Genomic DNA, 22949 nt, shown 5'->3' on the forward strand with positions numbered 1-22949 from the left:
AGCTGGCTTTGCACTTGCGAGCCTCCTGCCTTAACCTCCTGAGCCACCATGCCTGGTTCATATCCAAATTTTTAAAAATCCTATTAATAACACCTGCCATCCCTGGACAAAATGAAAATATAGCCAACTGAACTTCAGCTTTCTCTAGATATCTTCCTCCCAGCATCTTGTTTGGACTTTGTTTCCTCGTTCTCAAGGAGGTGAAAGATTCACAAACTACCACTTCAATTGAGTCATTTCCACAGATGGCCAAGGTCATTCCTTCTGAGTTAATTTCTACTCATTTCAGCTTTACAACCTGATATTTTCTGACCTTATTCTCAAATTCTGATGCTGTACTCAATTTCCAATTATAACAGTGGCTCACTGGGCAGTTTCTATACAATTTCACGTGTTCATGTATTAATCCTCATGAAATTACTACAGGGTGAGTGGCATTACCAGACCTCAAATGAGGAAGGTGAAAGGGAGAGTTAGGGAAGTGAGCACCTGCAGGTGGGTGGCCAAGCCGGGACCTCACCCAGGTCTTTCAGACTCCAAAGGTTTTATGGTTATATGTCCTCTTCCCAAACCTCTAAATTGACAATGAAGTCCTAAACCCCTCTGGAAGCACTCCTCCTCAAACTTCTGTTAAGAAGCAAGACCCATAATCCCAGGGAGACTAAGGGCTCCAAACCATCAGTCTGAGATTCATTTTCATCACTACACTTGAGTAAAAACTCTAAAATATTTCTCCAATTTCTTCCTTCTAAACAAAAAAGAAAAATGAGGCAAGATCATTTCACTGGATAGGGACACCTTACAAAAAGTTCTCAGAGGATAGAAGATGGATCTTCTCTTACAGTTTGGTCTGGGGCTAAAACAATGTCATACTTATATCAAATCCAGACGTTACCACAATGAAGTTCTTCCCTAGGATTAAAATTAATACCCACCATTTTGTTATTACTTTTATTAGAAAGCTAACCCAAATGGTTTTCTGACAGACTCGAGGTATATGTGCATGAGTGCTTAAGTTTGAGACTAGTGGACATGACACCAAAAGGGGTCTAGAAATTGCAGTTCTGGAGGTGTAGAGATCAGGCCAGGCTCATTCTCAGTTTCAGGTAACCCACCCACAGCCAGCTGAGACCTGAGAAGCAGCAAGCACTAACTTTATCTCGAGAGGTCTTACAAGGAAAGACGATCAGGCTCCCACCAAAGACTAATCTAAAAATCTGCTACAGATGGGAAAAGGAGGTCAGCTTTAATAGACTGATCATTCCACTGGCAACAAAACTCTGCCAAAGTCCCTCACCTGGCCCAGGTTACCTCAAATCCACTTAGCTGCATATGGAAGCACAGACTAGACTTCACAGCTGATTTCCAGTGTAATCCAAGGCATCACCGGGCCTTGCTGGAGGAGAATTGCCCACAAGAGGGCGCTGCTAAAATAAAGACTCTCCCATCCTGCCTGCCCACCAGGAGATCTTTTAAGTATCAGGTTTCTCCAGGGTTGAATTAAGGAACAGGTTGTATGAGATCAAAGGCTCATTTTGGAGTTTTGAAGAACCATTAAGAAAATTAAACTTTATTTAATATTTTACTAATGTTTTTTATTTACATGACTATAAATTTTAATTGCTCTTTTTTTCTAATTCTAAAATAATGTTCATCTTACCTGGTATTTGTTTAATGTCAAAGGTCATCTTACCCAGCATTCATTTAACATCAAGGGAAACTTGATTTGAGCTCTGGTAATAGGCGTGATATATTTTCACAATACATTTTTACATTCAACTGATTAAAGAGAGAGCAAGTAAGCATCATGTTAATTTGAGTCCTTCCCTGATTATAGCAGGGATAGCTCACCTAGATAGTCTAAAATGTCAGCACGAACACTTTAGTCAATATTTAAAACTGGAGCCCTTTTTAGTAACAACAGGTGTTAAAATTAGGAATGAAGGGCATTCTCCTTAACAGAGTACTTTTTTTGATTCAGTATTTTTTTTATTTTTTTTATTTTTATTATAATTTTTTATTTGTTTTAATTAGTTACACAAGACAGTACAATGATCTTGACATATCATAAATTTGAATCAGATGGGATATAATTTCTCATTTTTTTGAGTGTACAGGTTGCAGAATCACATTGGTCATGCAGTCACATATATACACACAGCAATAATAATGCCTATTTTATTCTGCTGTCCTTCCTTCCCCCCTTTCCCTCCCCTCCCATCACTTCTCTCTACCCAATCTAATGTGATACAATTTTTTTACCCTCACACCTTCATACATGTATTCTGTATAACGATGAGGGTCTCCTTGCATCTTCCATGCAATTCCCCTTCTCCCTCCCTTTCCCTACCACCTCTCTTCCCTATCTAGAGGCAATCTTCTTCTCATGCTCTTCCTCCCTACCTCATTTTGAGTCACCCCCCTGATATCAGAGAAGACATTTGGCATTTGTTTTTTAGGGATTGGCTAACTTCACTTAGCATAATCTGCTCTAATGCCATCCATTTCCCTGCAAATGCCATGATCTTGTTATTTTTTAGTGATGAGTAATATTCCATTGTGTATAAATGCCACATTTTTTTTATCCATTAATCCATTGAAGGGCATCTAGGTTGGCTCCACAGTCTAGCTATTGTGAATTTTGCTGCTAAAAACTTTGATGTGGCTGTGTCCCTTAACAGAGTATTTTAAAGATAAATCTCGCCAGGCAAGGTAGCACACACCCATAATCCCAGTAACTCAGGAGGCTAAGGCAGGTTTAAAGTTACAGTAATTCAGGAGGCTAAGTCTAAATTCAAAGACAGCCTCAGCAAAGTGCTAAGCAACTCAGTGAGACCCTGTCTCTAAATAAAATACAAAATAGGGCTGGGGATATGACTCAGTGGTCAAGTGCCCCCTAAATTTAATCCCTAGTATCCAAAAAAAAAAAAAAAAAGGATAGATATCTTCCTGAATCTATTACGGCTTATTGACATGAGGTTCTACTACACAATGTTTTAACAAATGTACCTCAAAGCTTTCTTAGTTTTGTAATTGAATGGAACAATCTCAGGTTACTCACCTAAACACCTGGAAGTATTTGGGAAGACGTGCTGCACGTATACCTAAAGCACTGAAGTTATCTTTACCTGTTGAAAGAGTTTCATAATCTTGAACTCTTTTTAAACTCCAGGCATTTATTTTTAGCCTCCAGAAGAGCTAATCTTTTACCTGCTTCCCTAATCTTAACTCTTATAAAGCCCAGGAAATGTCATCTGTTCCGTAAATTAACCACCATCTGTAAACCAGTTCACTGGGTCACCAAATATTTACTTACCGTGCCAGGTCCTGCTGTCACACAATGCTCTATTTTTCTATCCCCAGGCTTTCCCCCAGCACAGCCCTCTGTCCATAGAACCTCAAATTCAGAATAAATGGGGAAAATCCAGCAGCTAACAATAAACAAGTTTAAAAAAGAGGACCTTTGAGGTTCTTCACTCATCCTGTTTTGAAGAGATTCTAGAGATCACCACACTAAACTGGCTTTTCCATTAACAAATTCCCTTTTACCGGCCCCTTTATTCCCATTCCTATAATAAAGCCTAAGTCTAGATTCCAATATCTATAACATTCAATCTCTCACCAGACTATCTACCAACACTGACTAAACCCGGTATTAACCAGTCACCTTGACACTAAGGTCATCTCCTCTCACTCACCCACTCTCATTTATTTGGCCAACATACCGTCCTATCCATTTGTCCTCTAGAACATGCCATTCAATTCCTTTCATACCCTAAGAGTTTCCAGTGGCTTCTCCACACCCTGTACAGGAGCCCCAGGTTCTCAACTCTGCTACTATTCAAAGTCAATTAAGTCTATGAACTTGAGCAAGTTACTCAAGACTCTAAGACAAAGAAAAATGGAGTTAAAATTTATCTCATTTGATTCTAATGATGATTAAACAAGACAGCACACATAACACCAGAGTGTCTGACACCAATGCAAACTAGAGCAACATCAGTTCATCTTTTCTCTCCCAAACCTCTTTCAAGCAGGCATCTCCTCTCTTTCTAATGGTTCCTATTCTCATCACTCTTGTCCCTTTCTGTTTTGCCCTGATGTTTGATTTCGCACAGTCATTCCAGTCCTCCAACTTCAATCCTTACCTTGCCTCAGAAAACCAAATCTCCACAAATCACCTATAAACCAACTACATTTTTCAAATGTTAAGGTGCATGCAAATCACTAAGAACCTTACTAAAAAAAAAAAAGCAAAGATTTTTTTAGACAAGGCATGTTTTTCTTTATATAAAAATTTTTTAAAAAATAAATATCTTGAAATATAACATCATACCATTTCTTGTGAAATGTAATCTGGACTCTTTGTATCAGCAGAATAAAAAGAAAAGTCATAGGTGAAGGTCTTGATCCGTTCTCTTCCTGAGTCCCCAGTCCCTCCTTCTGGTATCTAGAAAAGAAGATAATAATAATGATAAACAACAACAATAATAAAGAGAATAATAACAATGAAACTATAAAGAGTACTGTCATTTGACAAGTGACCCAAATTAGGAAGAAAAAAAAAAAAAATCTGTTCCTAAAATGATCACTCTCTTTTCATATTTATACCCTAAGAAGCATTTAATTACTTCTGACCTCCCTAAAAAAATTGAATAAATAAAACTTAAATACAACCCTCAATTCCCCACCCCATGATCCGAGTTCTCTGTGATACCCGCAGCTATTATTCTTGTATTTTTAAGATTAACCTACATGAACCCATTGCTCCAGTCAGACTCTGTTTTTCCATCTTCAATGATTTTTACTATTCCCTCCACCAGAGTTCACCCCAAAGCTGGGCTTTGCACAGCTCCAAGGAATGCTAGTCATACAAACTATGATGGGACTGGTACCCCTAGAGTTGTGCAATTTGGTGGCTCCTTGAAAACTCCAGGTCAGATGTCTCTCCTTCCATGAAGCTTTCTTAATGTGCTCTATACAGAAATAATTTCTCTCACCTCTGAAAAGCAAACATCTCCTAAGACATATCATGTTGTGAGTTTAAAACAGATGTATGCATATCTCTTGTCTGCCATGCTACATACTTAAATTGAACCCCGTTGTGAGCCATCCATGGGCTGCGTGAGCTATGCACATTTGAACATATGAGGGGACTGGTCTGGTGTTACACAGCCTCTTGGGCTGTGTGGTGCATGTATGCCTTTTCTCTTACTCTTCTGTGATCCTACACAGCACTTGAGATGGATGTGACTTGCCAAGATGTCAGTCAATCTGCTGACCACAAGACATCACCAAGCAAGACTCCACCCTTCAAAACCCAATCCCTTGCATTATTTGGGTGGAATTTTCTATTGAATGTCTTTCTCCTAAATAAATAGAGGGGTTTGGGTTGTGCTCTCTCTCTTGCCTCTTGCCTCCCTTGCTCCCATTGCTTCCAGCATGGGAACTGACACCTGAGGTCGTAGAGCCATCCCTGATCCCCCCAAAAGATATTTCTGTGTTTGAGTAATTTTTAGTTGCCAGCCCAGCTAGCTGGTGACAGAACCCAAAAGTCATATTTTAAAATCTCCAGGGGAGGGAGAAGGGTGGGAAGGAAGAGGTGGGGATCATGAACTGAAATCAATTTCCATGCATGTAATAAGTTTGTCGGGATGAACCCAACTGCTATGTATAACCATAAAGCTCTAATAAAATAAACAAACAAACAAATAAATAAATAACAAAAATCTTCATATGTCCCAAAAGTCTCACATACTTTATTGGACATACTCTAAATAACTTCACTAAGCACCATACTTTTCAACATGATTCACATATTACGAAGAAACAAGTGCTAAAACACTAACAATTAAAGTAATAAAACATTAAAAATCCAGGCATCCATTCTGGTTATTCAAACATTGGAGGAAGAAATGTTTGTAAAACACAAAAAGCAACAGGATGCATAAAGAAAGGAGGCGCACCAGAGGCCAGGGTCTTTTACCAAAGCATTGAGAACACAAACATGAAGCAAAGCCCAGGTTCCTAACAGCAGGGAGTAGATGAGTGATGATGGGTACAGAAAGCTGAGAGGCGCAGGGAGGGCTTAGTGTAGGCTAGAAAGGGCCAGGACACAAGAGAACTGTGCTAAGTGGAGGGGTAAAAAAAACATTCCAGTGGAGAATGCCTAGGGCAAAGGGACCCAGAGTCCCAAGGAAGCCTATCAGTTATCCAGAGCACTGCCTGACTGAAGACAGGAGCATCCCCAGCTTCCATCACTGGAGATCAAGTTGCCTGACTCTAAATATGGATCTAATAGTCTTCAATTCCTTGGACCACAAATTAATAGAAATGCATTCCTCAGACATGGCCTGGAGACTGATCTGTACTTGGCCACAGAGCAGCAGAACTCAGAAACCCAAACCTGTCTGTTAATGAAAATATCAAACGTGAAACCCATAAAGCACATTATTTCCTTATTATTAAGTCCACACCCTTGCTTTCACCCTGAGTAAAGGGCCCTCTGGGTCCTCAACAAATGGTCAAAGAAACAAACAGTATATTTTAAGGACAAAAGAAAGAATTCATCATTGGGGAAACTTGCTTTTTTTTCCTGTATGTTTTCTTCTAGAAAGTAATGCAAGTATTGTTTTTTAATCTTTCATCTCCCAAGTTTTGAATAATAGCATCAGTTCTTCTTCAAGGATTACAAAACATGATAATCTTCATTAAGAATGTTAACAAATCTAAGGGTTAAACTTCCTCAGTACTGCACAGTCTACAGCTCTACTACAAGTTCTCAGGATGAAAAGACCTGGCCTTGCTCCATACCCGGGAGCTCGAGGATCAGAGCATTTGATCTCTTCCAGATCAAATGAAACAGGGCATGGGGGAGGAAACGGCCATCCACTTTTCTGCTTCAGGGCCAGGCCCTACCCTACAGCATGCTGACGTGGCCACCTGACCTGAGAAAGGAGAGTGCAGAAATGACAGGCGTGTTGTATTGACCCACAAGCGAGCCCCACTGCAGTGTAAACATAAGCCTTCTAGAACTGGAGCAGGGCAAAGTCACTACTTGCCTTCAAGTTTGTGATTGTTGTTTTGCTTTTCTCCATTTGAATAATGAACTTGGCCTCCAAGTCCTTTTCCCTGCAACACAATAACAATATTGGTCAAGAAAAGAAAAGTTCATTTTTAAAAATTGTTTCATTAACTTTGTACAGACAGGGATTTGTTTTTAAACAGCATCTGAAAAGCAATCCCTCATAGCATTACTATCAAATCCTTATTAATACTATAAGACATGAAGACACACACAAGAGTGCTACGGTTAAGAACTACGTCTAACAATGTGTTATCAAAATCTATAAGAACTTCTGTGAAGATTTTAATGACAGAGAGAAAGAGAGAGAGAGAGAGAGAATATGAAATGACAAAAACCATGAAGCACCAAGCCTCATGAAAAACAAACAACAACAAAAAAAAAAAAAAAAACAGCCCTACCAACCCAGGTACAAAGAAAAAGATACTTTATCCCTCCGCCCAGGATGAAAACTAAGATAAAAACTACAGCAGTCACAACCAGGTACTGGGTACAGCCCCCTCCTCTCACCACCTTTTCACATTCTTTAAAATTTCATTTCCTAGAAAACAGCAGAACAAGAAGTAAAGTAATTGCTACAATTACAATTCTCCAGAATCAATGACCATACATCTATACAGTGGAGTATTATGCCACTCAAAAGGAATGAGGAAGATGTCAACATGCTGATATGGTGCAGTGGCCAGGATACACAGGTTATGAGGAGAACGTAAGGTGGAGAAAAGCACACAGATGGTCCTTGGTTTACGATGGCTTTACTTCCCATTGTTGGACCATACAACAGTATGAAAGCAATATACTTTCAATAGAAACCATAATTTGCATTTTTAATTGTGGCCCTTTCCTGGGCAAGCAATATGTGGCCCAAACCTCTGGCAATGCTGAGTAGCAGCAGCAAGCTGCAGCTCCCAGGCAGCCACTCAATCATTATGAGAGTGAAAACCACATAAAAATAAAAAGGATGACCTAAGTATTTTTCAAAAGGCTATCTATGGAGAAAGAATAAACTGGAGTATAAGGATGAGAACACACATGGTCTTCTTTTTGTGGTCTTCTCTTGTCCCCCAAGGCCCCTAAGTATCAGGGTGACTTCCAGGTTCATGTGACACTCCATCAAACAGCCTTACCCTTCCTGCCCTACTCAACATTCAGGTACCTAGTCTTGTCCAAACTAACACCTACTGACCTTGAACACATCTCCCCCTTCTGCAGCCACTGTCCCAGTCAAGTCACCACCACCACTTTCTAGTCTTGTCCCCTCCCACCTACACTCTATTCTCTGCTGCCAGAGGGAGCCTTCCAAAATACACATCTCACCATGAAGCATCTGCTTTAAAACCCATCAAGGACTTCTCAGAAACTACAGGATAAGACCAACTCTTATGATCATACCCTAACTCAAATTGTCATTTTAACACTATATTCTGCCTCACCCCCTTTCTCTGGCCAACTCCCAGCCATTCCTCTGGGCTGGGTTCAGACTTCACATACTCTGAAGAGCCTTCACCAAGCACTCTGCTTTATCCTTAGTTAGATGGCCCTTCTGCTCATCTCACCCCTGGACTGTGAACTTAAAAGCGAGGACTCTCAGCCTGTTGAGTTCACATCCTACACCCTTTGGCACAGTGCCTGCAACTCTGACATGGTCATAAATTGATTTCTGCTTGTGCTGGATTGACTGAATTATTAAATGAATGGCTCTTACCCCAGCCTACTCAGCAATGCTCATCCTCTACTACAGGGATCTCCCTACTGGCTCCCTCCCATTCTTGGTTCTTGCCTTTCCACACACTACGATATCTTCCTATCCACATCCTCAAGCAAGGCTTGCCTCAGGCTCAACGTGGCTCGTCTCCTCCTAATAAACCTTCAGAAATATCCCTCCTACCCCTACCTACCTAGCTCATCCCACTTATGAGGGTTTCATCTTTAATGATATCATGTCTCCAATTCATCCAGAGAAACAAGAACCCAGCTTCCTTCACATCCACACCTGATTCCGCCAAGCACAAGGACAATGCTCACAACCAGTCCTGAGAGCAATGACTTTTAATCCTTCAGCAGAGAACTGTAGAATACCAGGCTCTGAGAGTTCCATGGCCTCAGGTCAATTTCCTCTGACATTTAAGAAACATGGCAAATAAATCTTGACATTTTTCTTATATTGAGGAAAATAAATAATCCTAAAATATTATTTGAACATTGACTTAATAATAGAGCAAAATGAACTATGTCTCTCCTTGGCCACTTTGGTGAATTGGGTTTCTCAACCGAAAAGTCAATTATGGTCCCTTCATATAAATAAGTAATTTATTTGAAAGGCCTGGAAACTAGATCATAAGATGTTACAAATGAGCCTGCTGGAGTAAGGATACTGAGTTATAGATCAATATTGGAGGGTTTCAGGGAGGAAAGGAAAAGATTTAAAATATCCAATCAGGAAAAGAGATAAATTATGTCAGCTCTCAGATATGTGAGTAGGGAAATGTTTATTAGGAAAAAAAATACTATGTTAATCTAAATATTTCAAAAATGTTTTTGAATTATTCAGCAATTCAAATTGATTCCACCCATTCAGCTAATGGTTTTTGGTCACTCCATGATGCACAGCTAAACTGGCAATGCTGGGCTCTCCAAAGTGAGCCATTAGTTTATTTCCCCCAAGTCCTGAAACAAACCAGCATTCTTCTATTCACCTAAAAGTTAACATACTATGAACCAATATTTAACTGCCTCCAGTTTGGTGGCAAGACACTCAATAGCAATAATAAAATAAAAAACTATATTTTCAAATCAAGAGCTCCACTGGTAACAATATGGAAAGCAACCCAAGCAATACTATAAGTGGGAGAAAGATGAAGTGGTAAAACAGCATGTCAATGGTGATCAAGTTTGCAGCTCAATAAAAGTATAAACAAAGCCAAAAGAATATACACATCTATGCCTCTGAACATTTCTGAAAAGATAAATGGAAAGTCATTTGCAGTTGTAACCTCTGGAGAGAGAGAGAAAGCAGGACCTGGGGGATAAGAAAATAAACATTTCAGTGTTAGAAATACTTTAGCATAATTTGATAGTGCTTTTATAATTAAAATGAGTCATGTAACAATAAAACACCAGCAGTTCCTCAAGCTCTAGGACAAGTCCATGGGACACTCCTCACCTGACAGCCCACCCAGAGCCCTACAGAGGACAAGGCCCCTCTGGCCTTGCACTTCCACCCTCCCCCACCCCCAGGCCCTTGGTCATTCTCTGGCATTGCCTAGTTTTGCCCCTGCCCTTCTCTACCACTCTACATTCCCACCAGGCAAAATGATGCCCAAGATTCAAAACCACCCCCAAGCTCCTTTCTCAGAGAACACTTCTGATCCCTTAGGCTCAAAAAATGACTCAGTTTCTCAGCTCTACTCTATGACACTTCTTTTTATTTTTTTAAGAGTTACAGATGAAACACAGAATGCCCAATTAAACTGAATTTCAAATAATCACCAAACAATTTCTTTGTATAAGTCTGTCCTAAATATTGCATATTACATACTCACACTTCATTTTTGCCTACTAACTCAGACATCATCACCACCTCTCAAAGCCTGTGCACTCATCAGGACCTTCGAAGTTAGATGTACATATATTCACCTCCTACCCAAGCCCAAACTGCATGTGAGTGACACTTCAATACCATGTAGTAGTGGAGGTTTCAGAAACATATGTCACCTTTATCTCAAAGTCTGGCATCAAACTCAGGGAGAATCACTATATTCCCTGAAGCCCTTTCTTCCTAATGCTACACCTTGTCCTTTCTGGCTGATCCTCAGCACTTGAAACAAGATTATCAAGAGAAGTTAGTACACAACCAGGGACCGTTGACTACTCTTAGGTGCTCTCCATGAAATCATAAAAGCCTTCAGCTTAACTTCTGAGAAAAACCCAGGGGAAAGTATACTGAAAAAATAAATCCTGGAGCGGGTTTTTCAGGCAATCACCCTGACTTCATTTCAGTTTCTCAGAACAGGCCTCACCACACCACACCATGGTCAGTTAGGTCAGGAGCACCAGAACTGACATCCTAATACCAACCTTGGGTGGCAGCTGGTAAGAAGTTGGAACTGCCTCCACTCCATTGCCTATGGGCTGTCACCATGGAAGAGTCCAGGCCAACAGTGCTGCCATAGCTCACAGACACTATGAATGGCCTGCTAAATGAAATCCTCAGCTGACCCCTGCCACAGCAGAAGGGAGCTAATAAGGTGAGACTTTTATCACCTTACCAGGCCTGGGGAAGGTGTCATAAACCTAAAAGATTAGGCAAAGAGCCAACTGGTACCAGTTATATGTTGGGATCTGAAGAAAAGCCTCAATCTGAGGAAGTCTGGCATGCAAAATATTCATTAGAGTGTGCCCTTGGGAAAAACCCCTGGGAAAAGGTGGAGACAGAAAAAGGCAGGGCAGAGGAAGAAGCAGAACTGAGACACACACCCAACAACAGCCTCAACCAACTCCATGGACAGTTCTGGAGGGGAATGGCCCTTCAGAATTGCCCCAAGTGGGAACAATATGCTGTTCTTTATACCCCTGCAATGAACAGTCAGGGACTAGGCACTGCCTGGAAAAGGGCACACCACAGACCAGACCATCCTTGAGGGGCTAACAGCTGAAAGCTGTGCTAACATCACTGCAGAGGCTGGACAATAAGACCTCAAAAAGGAGAATCTGAACAGCAAACAGCATCTACCACACGGATTCCTCTTAGAAATACCATATAAGCTTGGATTCTACTCAAACTTGGGCGTCATCTGCCCTAATTGGAATGCAAATTTCTAGGGACAATTAGCTTATAATTAAACAAAAAACATCCTCTACAGGCAGCTAGCCATCTTTATCTATTATCATACTGGGACTAGACATTTTATTTCATCATCAGTATTATTAAAATATGAAACATTCACGAATTTGCATGTAGTCCTTGCACAGTGATCATGCTGATCTCTGTTTTGTTTCAATTTAGTACATGGGCCTCCAAAACCAGCAGTTTATTTTTTTTTAATTGACAAATAAAAATAATATATGCTTCAAAAAAAAAAAAAAGAAGAAAAAGAAAAGAAACACTATAGATGAACATGTGATGTAACATCAACAACTCCCCAGCAAAAAGTACCAAGCTGGGGCTACTGAGCAAGGAGGCAGATGGTTTTTTCTTCTTCTTCTTTTGGTTGAAGAAAGAATAGCCTAAGAATCAGAATTGTCTCAATATAAAATGCAACTGCCTTGAGATGTGCAGAATCATCACTGAAGAGATTTAGTCAGAGGCTAGACAATTCCTTATCTGGAACACTGTATAGAGAGATTTATATATTCATTCACTCACAAATATTTACTGAGTGCCTTCACAAGCCAGATAATACTCTTGGTATAGGGATAAAGTGGCAAACCATACAAAGGCTCAGTTCTCATGTACTCCGCATTTCGGTGAGACATTGGGGAAAATAATAATAATAAAAGCAATAATACAATGTCATTTTAGATAATAATAAGGGCTACAAGGATATAAGAATGGGTGCCTTGGAATAGGACTGACAGGCAAAGGGAGGCAAGCAGCCAGAAAAGAAGTCTGAAAGGGGGTGATATGTGAACAAAGAGTTGAATGGACAGAAGCCAGGGGAAGGGCATTCCAGGTAAAGACAATGGCAAGGAGCCAGCCAGAGGCTTTGGGGAAAGGATAAGAAGACCATAGTAAGTATAGAAGAAAGGCAAAAATGGAAAAGCCTTAAGGCAAAAGCCAATCATGTCAGATCTTCCAGACTTTGGCTAAAATGGCTAAGACTTTGAAACTGAAATGTGATAGGAGGCCACTGCACAGAAAGGCTTTGCATATAGCAAAAATCACATTTACATTTTTTTAAATACCACTCTAACAACTCTGCATAGACTCTAAAGGGATGAGAATAGAGCAAGGAGATCACAGCTACACATACAAGCGATGCTGGCCCAAAACTAGAGAACACAGATGTACTCAAGACAACTGGGCCACTTCTGAGATGCCCTAGACCTGATGACCAATAGCCAGAATCATCTGGAGAGCTTCAACTCAGACCTAACAAATAGAACTCTTTAACATAGGGATTCAGGAGTATGTTTAACCATCTAAAAGATTCTAATGATTCACCAGGTTTGGGAACCACTGCAGTGATTAAACTGCAGTGCTTCCCTGAAGAATTGGGATTTTATAAAGCTTAACTGCCTCTCAGCTCCTTCTGAGATGGTATTTCAGTAAACAGTGGTCTCATCCCCTCTTCTAAATAAAGCTCAATGCCCCTAACCCCAATTTCTGAACAAAATTTCACAACAGCGCCATGTCTTTTGGGCTCTCACTTTTGTTTTTTTTGTTTTGTTTTGTTTTTGTTTTTGTTTTTATTTTTAATTAGTGAATCTTTAATTCTACAAAATTATAGTAATGAAAAAAGTGGAAAAAATCATTCATCAGAACATTCAGCATATTAAACCAAACAGTATTTATATGTATCCTGATAATTTTATTTTTTTTTAATTTTTTTATAGTGCTTTTTTTTTTTTTTATTGTTGGTTGTTCAAAACATTACATAGTTCTTGATATATCATATTTCACACTTTGCTTCAAGTGGTGGGCTCTCACTTTTGACTTCCAGCTGGGGCTTCTCTTCTGGACCCTAGAGCAGGAAAGTTCTTTTAAAGAAGGTACACAACTATAACCTCTCTAAAGACCAAGAGAGAAGTCAATTCATTACATGTAACAGATGCCTTACTCAGGTCATGAGAACTTAATTCTGACATGGAACCCTGGTCCTAGTTGAAAAGAACTGATAGACAGTTAAAGAACTTTATATGTTACACCTAAAATTAAAAAGAATTAAATTTTGCTGCTCAAGGCTAAAGATGATATTTTAACAGGGAACTTTGGATACTCTTCTACAGGGAAGAAAACTGGGGGTCAAGATGGTAAAGGGTTTGAGAGTCAACATGAAGTTCAGGGAAATGGAGCATGTGAAATGAAATGGACTCAGAAGAGAGTAAGAGACTCAGCCTATGACCTCAACTTACAGAGAGTCACTGAAGCCCAGGAAAGTTGCATGACTTACTCACAGTTTGTTCCTATGGAGTAAGTGTTGCAAAAAGTCACAAGAATTAAGCAACTTCAAAGCCATAGAGAACTACTGAGGGTAAAGCTAGTGCCCCTCACCTGACTCAACTACATCATCCTGAAGGTGGGAGTTACAGCTCCCACAGGAACATAGTGGGCCAGTCAGTAATTAAAGGCATCACAGGAAGATTACTCCAACAGGCCAAGTCATCAAATGTATCAGGCCCTGGATGGGGAAACATGAAGCCCATGTAGCCTCATCTTCCACCACAAAGCCAGCAGCATCCGAGGTCCCACATTCCTAACTATTCCTTCTTGTCAGCCTCATGAAGACCTGCCTCTGGCCTTGCTCACTCTGGTCCTCCTGCCTGGAATGTACCTTTCTCCTCCAATTGACTTATACTTCAAAGCCTATAAATGTGTCTTCTTCTCCAGAAAGACTTCCCAGATCCCTCCCTGCCACTATATTTTGTGTGACAGTCCACAACACTCCACAGCAATTACTTTAGACCTGCTGACTATGGGGAAGCTATATGGTTGTCTTCCATTCTTTATTTACCAGGTATAGGAGTCTAGGAGCCTCCTAGATAAAGCCTAGTATTTTACACATCTCACGATACCAAGCACTATTCTGATGTAAAGGAAGCACTGGAACGAATGTATTTTGGTCGTTTTCTCTTATTCAGCCATATGCACTAGACACGGTCCCAAATATTAATATCTGACTCTTGAAAGACAGACCACATTCATGTAACTTTTGTTACCACAGACTGTTATAACTATTCTACTTTATTATTGGTTACTGTTGTTAATCCTTACTGTTTCAAATTTATAAGTTCAACTTTATGATGGGTATGTATGCATACAAAAAAATAGCATATATAGGGTTTGGTACCATTCTTGATTTCAAACATCCACTGGCTTCTGGGAATATATGTCCCATGAATACAGGGGAGATGGCTATATCTGGTAAATGAATGAAATACTCGTACTGAAAACAGGAGACTTTTCTTGAACTTAGGCACTTAAGCTAATGCTTTCAAAGTTTAGTGTCCTTTTAAAATTTTTAAATAAAGACACATTCTCCCCATAAGCATCAGATAACTTGGCAGATGTTAACTCCATAAGAAACAAAGCTCTTGCCTCTTCCTACAGATTCACAGCTTTGACCTTGACTCCAGGACCAAGTCATAGGGGATTCTGTCTCCTCTGGACTCACAAGAAAAACAAGGAAGCGCATATGCCCATACTACTCTGATATGCTCCCCCCAAACATACAAGCATCAACTCATTTCAAAAAGTGGAAGCTCAAAAGAGATAGTACAGATTTCAACACTTGAAGTACAAGAACACTGATTTCCAGTGTTCAGATATTAAATCAACTATTCAATGCCCCGAGACATCCTAGTGTAGTGCTGCAGTGCCATGAAACACAAAGAAATGTGTTTTCTCAGTCTTCATCCACACCATCACTACAACCTTCCTCCAAATTTATCTCTATTTTAGAAAAATGTTCTTAGTGACAGCTTTTGGGGAAAAAATACAATAACTGGCCTGTAAAAGGGAGACTGATTCCTTTTATAACATCACCTCCTAAATATACCAGTTAGGGGAGAGGCCCTGGTATAAATTCAAACTGAACTGAGGGACTTTTTCTTCAAAAGACTTCACTGCCAGTCATGGGGGAAGAGATGAGATCTTGGTTTCCTGTAACTTTTCCCTCCAGCACACCACCTAACATCTATGTTGCCAAGCACAGAGGTTTAACAATGGAGGAAGAGGGAAGGGCACTAGGTTTAGGGTTGAAACCTTAACTCTTAGCAGCTTTGGGACTTTGAGCACAATATATAACTTAGCTGGCCTTGGTTTTCTCATCTGTATAATGTTCTTGAATAACACCTATTACACACAGCTTCTCAAAAAGTACTCATTGCACAGCAGTGCTGTGGTTAATAAACTAGCTGATGTACACTTTTGCTGAAAGATGTGATAGAAGAAAGCAGGCAACAGGAAGCCAGGCACAGAGCAGATATTCAACCAATGCATTCATTTCCATCACGAAATCAAGGCCCAACCATTTATCCAACCAATGTTGATTGTGTCACTACTGTGTGCCAGTACTGTCTGAAGCAGTGGGGGTATACCAGTAGACAAAACCAACCAAAAGCCCTGTCCTCAGGGAGCTCACAGGCCAGCAGATACATTCATTTTAACATGACCTTTCCAAAAATAGGTAGAAATGAGAGGGAATCCAGAGAAAACACTTGTCAAAGTTTTTAGCCAAAGCCCTCATTAATGAAGAACCATTATATAGCTGATCTTATGAAGATCTTTCCAAGTTTTGTTTATGAAATGTCGTCTTCATTCACATAATCCTGAGGGCACAGTTCAAAAAAAAAGAAAAGATTATCAGAAACAAAAAGGTTCTTTATTTTTAAATACTTGTGAATTATGTCTGCTTGTTCTAAGTACATGCTGACTGTCCAATCTAAGGGCACATGATGCATACTACATCCTTCTGTCACTTCCCCAGGGCAAGCCTGCAGTGCTCACTCACATTAAATTAGAGAGAGCCACTGCAGCCAGAGGCAGGAACAGGTTGATGGACAAACACATATGTCTCTTCTTTATGAGACTCTGTGAGAATACAGAGGCATATAGTCATGGCCAGTGCCCTTTGATGGTCCATGATTACTCCATATGGATGAAACAAAAGGTTGGATGAACCTCTGAACTGGCTTTTGGGCATGGGAGGTCAGACCAAGGAGAGACCTGGCTTCTATTGGTTTCCAAGTGAACAAAGTTGGACCAAAAAGGAAGTCCAAGCACATTTTTTATATTAAAGAAGGGTAGGTCAGCAGACCTTTCCTTTATAGGATATTCTTTGAACACTGAAATGAACCCACTGCCTTCCTCAGTGCCTGATGGAGCACTGCTTAACAAAGACCTGCTCCTTGCCCTCCCCAGCTCAGCTTACACTCCTTTCAGATTATACCAGTCAGACAGGGAACAGCAGTTCTCACCAGAGATTTCAGAGGAGACTGCTCAACACAATAGCAAAAAAAAAAAAAAAAAGCTGGAGAAGCCACACTCTGCACATGTTCATCTAGCCCTCACCTGAGAAACATCAGGACATTACTAGAGGAGAGCCTATTGCTGCTAACCATTACCCAGGGATACCTGATATCATAGAGCAATGCAGATCCAGTTGCTTGCGCAGTAAACCAAACCTCAGCAAGGACTCCAACCCAAGAATTCTCCAACTCTGCTACACACAGGAACTTCTCGGGTGCTCTAAAAGCCCTGATGCCCAGGCTGCACCTCAAACCAACTAAATCTGACTCTGAGATGGGAAGCAGGCATCTTCTGGGAAGGCTGAATTCCAGTGTCCTGTCCTCTGTTTCCCTACTTGTCCTTTAAGTGTTTCAGAAAGACAAACTGTAGATCACTCTACAATCAGATGTCACTACCAAAGCCCACAGGAGAAAACTCACTGTGATATAGGCTTGCACAAAATCAAAGGAGAGAGAAAAAGAAGGACCAAGCCTGCAAAGAACAAGCTTCACAGAAAGTGCAGGGCAAGCTTCAGAACCCCAAGATCCAGTTCCAGTTTCCAAATCTCTAACTGACCAGCACTTTGACAGCCTACTCAGCCTGTCTACCTACCCCTAAAATGACAGCAAGTCTTGCCTAACTCTACCACTAACCTGACCAGGATGGGCAATGAATGACCAATCTTCCACATAGCAAACAGTTGCCCAGCATAACCAGCTGGTAACCAGCATGGTTTATGAAACTACCTTCCAGAGCTGTATCTTGGAGAAGGCCCAGATTCTTAGCTGTTATCTGCTCCCTAGAAATACCAATGTCTGGATCTTTGTGGCAACCAGGACAAGACCAGCTTTTCTACACATCCCATGAAAGGCTGCTTGTGTCTCAACAGAGGAAAAGCAAAGACCACTCAGAGAAACCTCACCAAAATACTGAAAATGCTAATATTGTAGGAGTGCATAAGGGATAATGACAAAAAGTAAATAAAAAGTTTAAATGAGAGGCATTTTAAAATATTCACTCTAAACCAGAAGTTTCAAAATGGCACCCCAGGACTAGGACCAATGCTTTAAAATGTCTATAATTAGTTGACAATATTTTAAAAGTCAGGTTTTACACAGAACCTGGGTTTCTGCTCTCTCTTGAAACACTGGTAACAAGGATGGTAGGATATGGCCCCCCTGTGTCCATGTTCCAAAGGAGAGTGGGGGAGGGGGAAGGAGTTGTACAGTGTCTCCCCAAAAGGAGTGCTCAGATCCCCAAGGCAACCTAGCCCACTCTGTTCTCCCAGTCCGGTACTCCAGACATGAGAGTGGGGGCCTCTACAGGAAACCCAGAGACAGGAGAAGGGACTAGTGCCTCTAATGGTAAGACACTACTTAAATGACTAACTGGCAGCATCTCTAAAAGATCTGACTGTGGTTCCTTGAGACCATCACCATGCACTAGCTGGTGGATTTTATTCTTTTCTCCCATTCATGGTGCCTGTAAGGGACAGAGAGCAATGAAAACACTGGCTGATGTGATAAAAACAATCAAGCTGCTTTTTACAAGATAAAATCCGATATAACCCAGTTGGAGCCAATAAGTTCAGGTTTTCTAATTTCTTATTTAGGGTTTATTAAAGAAGCCACCAGGGAAGGGGTGTTCTCTTTCTCCCTCATTTCTTTCTGTCTTTTCAGTGTGAGCTGTATCTCCCTAACTTTCACTCCATCTGAATCTGTGACAGTATTTTCACCTTCTGATGCCATCAAGGTGTGTAATGTCTGAAGAAGGAAGCTGCCAATCCCCTGGGGCTATAAATCTGAAACAATATTATCAGGTTCTGAACACTCAACAATTCATCCCAGATTCCTGGCAATTGAATATACTACCACAACTTACAGGTAGAAATAAAAGAAATAACCTGTCATCAAGCCAGAATGGCCTGAGGTAAGAAAGCCCTTTGATATCACCAGTGTTTTTTCCAATAAAACAGAGACCAACAGTACAACAGGTCTGGCCTCATTTCTGTGGCTCAGCTGACCAAATAGTCCTTGCCCAACAGAGCAAGACCCTTAGGACACCATATCAGGGCAAAGGAAGTCAGTCTCAAGTTGCACCTGGCCAAACAGCTACACCTCTACTAAGTGGACCTCATTTCAAAGGCAGGCAGGGGATGGAGCTAACATAATGTGTGGCGCTCATCGACTGAGGCCAAGAGGCCTCATCTTGAGATAACAGGATGACATCATATGCACAGTCCCACTTCTGTTGACTCAAGTCCTCAATTCTCAAGTGTCACCTTCCAGTCTTTTATGATTAATCATGCCTTTTCATTCAGCCTCCTTTCTCCTGCAAACCGACACTTGCTCTGAGCTCCCCTCATGCTTCAGCATTCCACTTCCTTTGCATTTTCTAAGCTTGACAACCCCAGTTCAGCCCTTCTAATAGGAAGCTCTCCAACACAAAGAGGTCCTTAGCTTCCTTCAGTTACACAGAAAAAGGACTTAAGAACATGGGCCTCTGAAAATAAACAAGCAGAGAAAATCACATCACATAGAGGAATCAAACGGCTGGTATCAGCCTCGCAAGTGCAATATTAATGTGTAACCAAAATGAACTTCTTTCAAGTCCTCGAATAAGGCCTCTGGACCTCCCCCAAACTGTCCCTCTACCACTCATGCTTTTTGGCTCAACCCCACTTTTGCTCTCAGCTAATATGTCTCCCTCCATGATCCTTCCCTGATGCTGCAAGTCTCAGACCCCAATTCCATGTTTCCACAAGACCTAGACAACAAAGGCTAGGCCTTCCTGGCTCATACTCCACTGTACCCCTGACTGCAGCACGGCAGTTTTTAAAGGTTTTGGAGGGCTCTCCAACATCAAAACTATTTTCATACTGATGCCTGGACACTCTTTTCCTTTTTCACTCTTATCTTGCTAATGGCAAAGAAACAGGTGCCTACGTTTTCCTGTGATTTAGTTTAATTTTTCATATGATAAACACAAATTTACCATAAAGCCAAAGTTCTTTAGGGTCAATAAATTTTGAGAGTTTAAGGGATCTCAAAATCAAAACTTTGAGACCTGCTATACTTGCACATACTCAGCAATGTATTTAAATACTTTGTGAATGATAAGTCAATCCATCAATCAGTCAATGGTAGATGGAACTTCTTTCTAGCAATTTTTATGAAAGTCACTTCTTATGAAAAAGAGAAAGAAAGAAAAGATTCCCAGGAATCAGTCCATTCTCTCTTGGCCAAGAAGGGAAAGACACAGAGTTGGGGAACAACATGTGAGAAAGAGCCAGGACCACCAATGTCCAGATTTCACACTGTCTGCAGCTTGTCTTGGTGTAATGAATTCTATACTCTGGATTGCTTAGAAATTGGCCAAGACCATTTTACCCAGCCAGCACCTCCAGGTACTTAGGAGTTGTCATCCGTTCCTCTACCCCAACTTCCTTCTTGGCAGTCACTATTAATTCGACCCCTTAATTCTCTCTGGAACCCTTCAGGATATAGCTTAGAGGTCCCTTCCTGCAGGCAGATTTCCTGGCTCCTTCTCCCCAGTCTGGATCAGGTCCCTCTGGTATAGGTTCTTAACAGAAGTGTTTGTTGTTGTTGTTATTGTTGTTGCTTTTCTATGATGTCAATCTCCCTAACTAGATTGGAAGCTCCAGAAGAACTAGAAAGTGACTGGTCTTGCTAACCATGATATCTGAGCACCCAGCACAGACAGGTGAGCTATGATAAAGGAGTTGATAAATGATATGTACATGTTGGGGTGTTTAGTTTGGTAGATAGATGACTGATGGGATTTGAGTGGTTAGGCAGTTGACTGGCTGGGTGAATGGTTGAGTAAATGGGTGGGTGGGGACAGGAAATGGGTATATAGATGACTGAATGAATGAGTTGGGCAAATGGTAAGAAGTGGATGGGTGAGTAGATTCATTCTGATGACAATGTTCTAGTTCAGAACTATCTTTGCTCAGTTTCATATCATAGGCCTCCCACACGCCTCTGGAAGCTGGTGGTCTCACTCCCAGGTTTTACATTATACAAATCTCATTGTGCTACACCTATTTGCAAAGTGGCTCCCGCTACCTAAAGAATCAGCTTACAGTTAAATAATTTTTAGAAGAATGAACAGGAACAATAATAAGGTCCAAAGTGCACAACTGGTAAAATACTCTGGAACTTCGTAGCTCTCCACTTTCCTCTTACCACCCACCTGAAGTTCGATACCTTGCATTTCTCTAATCACAGGCCAGTTTAGAGCCTCTGAATGTGTCCTCAGTCATGGGCACACTCTCTAGGATGTTTCTCTTGCCCTCAGAAGGAGCCACTAAACAACTCCCCACCCCCACACTGCCATGCCTTGAAAGCAACATTACTACCTAGAGAACTTGTGAGGCTTTCTTTGTTTCAACAAGATCATGAGCTACTTAAGAAACAGAAATCATACTCTTATTCATCCCTGGCCAAAGAAAAGACTCAGGGAATGTTCAATGGCTGGAAGATGACAAAGTCACCAAGAGAACACTGTTCTTCATCATGCTAGGCCTATTTGGACCTCAAAGCTCAACTTCCCCCATAACATGATGCATGCAGGCTTAGGCTAATACTGATCTTCCTTTTTCCAAAAACTCACTGTTCCATATCATCTACACAGCAGAACTGAGTACTTGGTGAGAAGTGGATTCTGTCCATTCTTTATTGTATTATGTAAGATTCTAGTCCACATAACCATAGTACTCATGAAAATCCTAAGAGACAAGACAAGATTATAATAGTTAACAATGACTGTGACTACTCTGTTCAAGCACTTCACAGTCATTAATTCCTTAAGCCCTCACTATAACCTTATAAATAAGGCATGAGTATCCTCATTGCACAGGTGAAGCAAGATGAGATCAGAAGATCAATAACACATATAAAATTATGTAGGTGGTTGGTACCAATGCCAGAACAAAACTTTAGAACCACCTGATAATCTTTCCTTTTCCATTCAGGCCTACATCACATCCTTCCCTGTGCATGAGCATGATGAAAAGTTTGAGATCACAGGGCAGTGAGATTCCCAAAGAAATTTCACTGATTTAATTAGGCTGCAGTCCAAAGTCAAAAGTAGTAGTTTCCCACAGGCAAAAAGCATTTAATGTCTGCTAAATGGATGAATAAATAAACAAATAGATAAGAAACAGCAAATCAATAACTACAAACATGCTTCAAAGGCTAAGAAAATGTATCAGGTTTATCCAGTACTGATTAATGATAGCTGCTCCTCAAAAATCAAAGTATACTACAAGGAAATAGAGGAAAGATGGCACAAGAAAAACAACCACAAAATTCTGACTCTTCAAAATCAAAAGAGAAAGGAATTACAGCCAAGATCAAATCAAAGACAATCAAATCAATATCACGAGCACTTGATGTGCCAGGAAAAGAAAAATAAATCCTTCCCACTGATTCATCAATTCATTTATCAGTCATCAGAAAATCTGAAAACTATTTGTTAGTAGAAGTTCAGTATAAGTTATACTGGAATTACACTGGTGGAAAGCCAGCCTTTAGACTGTTCCTACTTCTCTCCTTTACCATCCTCCTCCTCCTAACACAGGCCACTGACCTCATCAGACACTGATAACATCAGCCCACATCTCTCCAGCTCACCTTCAGTGGTTGTCCACTGCCAACAGAATAAAAGCTATTG

At 40.7% G+C, this 22949-nt stretch overlaps 1 protein-coding gene and 1 pseudogene across 7 annotated transcripts in view; both read right to left on the reverse strand.

Moving 5' to 3' along the window:
* Positions 1-22949, reverse strand: part of Kif16b (kinesin family member 16B) — a 304004-nt gene that overhangs the window by 261096 nt on the left and 19959 nt on the right. For all 7 annotated transcript variants that reach the window (XM_046434441.2, XM_046434424.2, XM_046434431.2 and 4 more), the window contains exons 2-3: positions 7062-7131; positions 4337-4450 (exon numbers count right to left, since the gene is read on the reverse strand). In XM_046434441.2, coding sequence (XP_046290397.1) covers positions 4337-4450; positions 7062-7131 — 184 coding nt within the window. The remainder of the gene's footprint in view (positions 1-4336; positions 4451-7061; positions 7132-22949) is intronic.
* On the reverse strand, positions 12012-12108 carry LOC124089560 (U6 spliceosomal RNA; annotated as a pseudogene).

This window comes from Marmota monax, unplaced genomic scaffold (genome assembly GCF_021218885.2).
Source record: "Marmota monax isolate L192 unplaced genomic scaffold, Marmota_monax_Labrador192_F-V1.1 WCK01_AAM20220418_F8-fsc00005, whole genome shotgun sequence".
NCBI classification, from domain to species: domain Eukaryota; kingdom Metazoa; phylum Chordata; class Mammalia; order Rodentia; family Sciuridae; genus Marmota; species Marmota monax.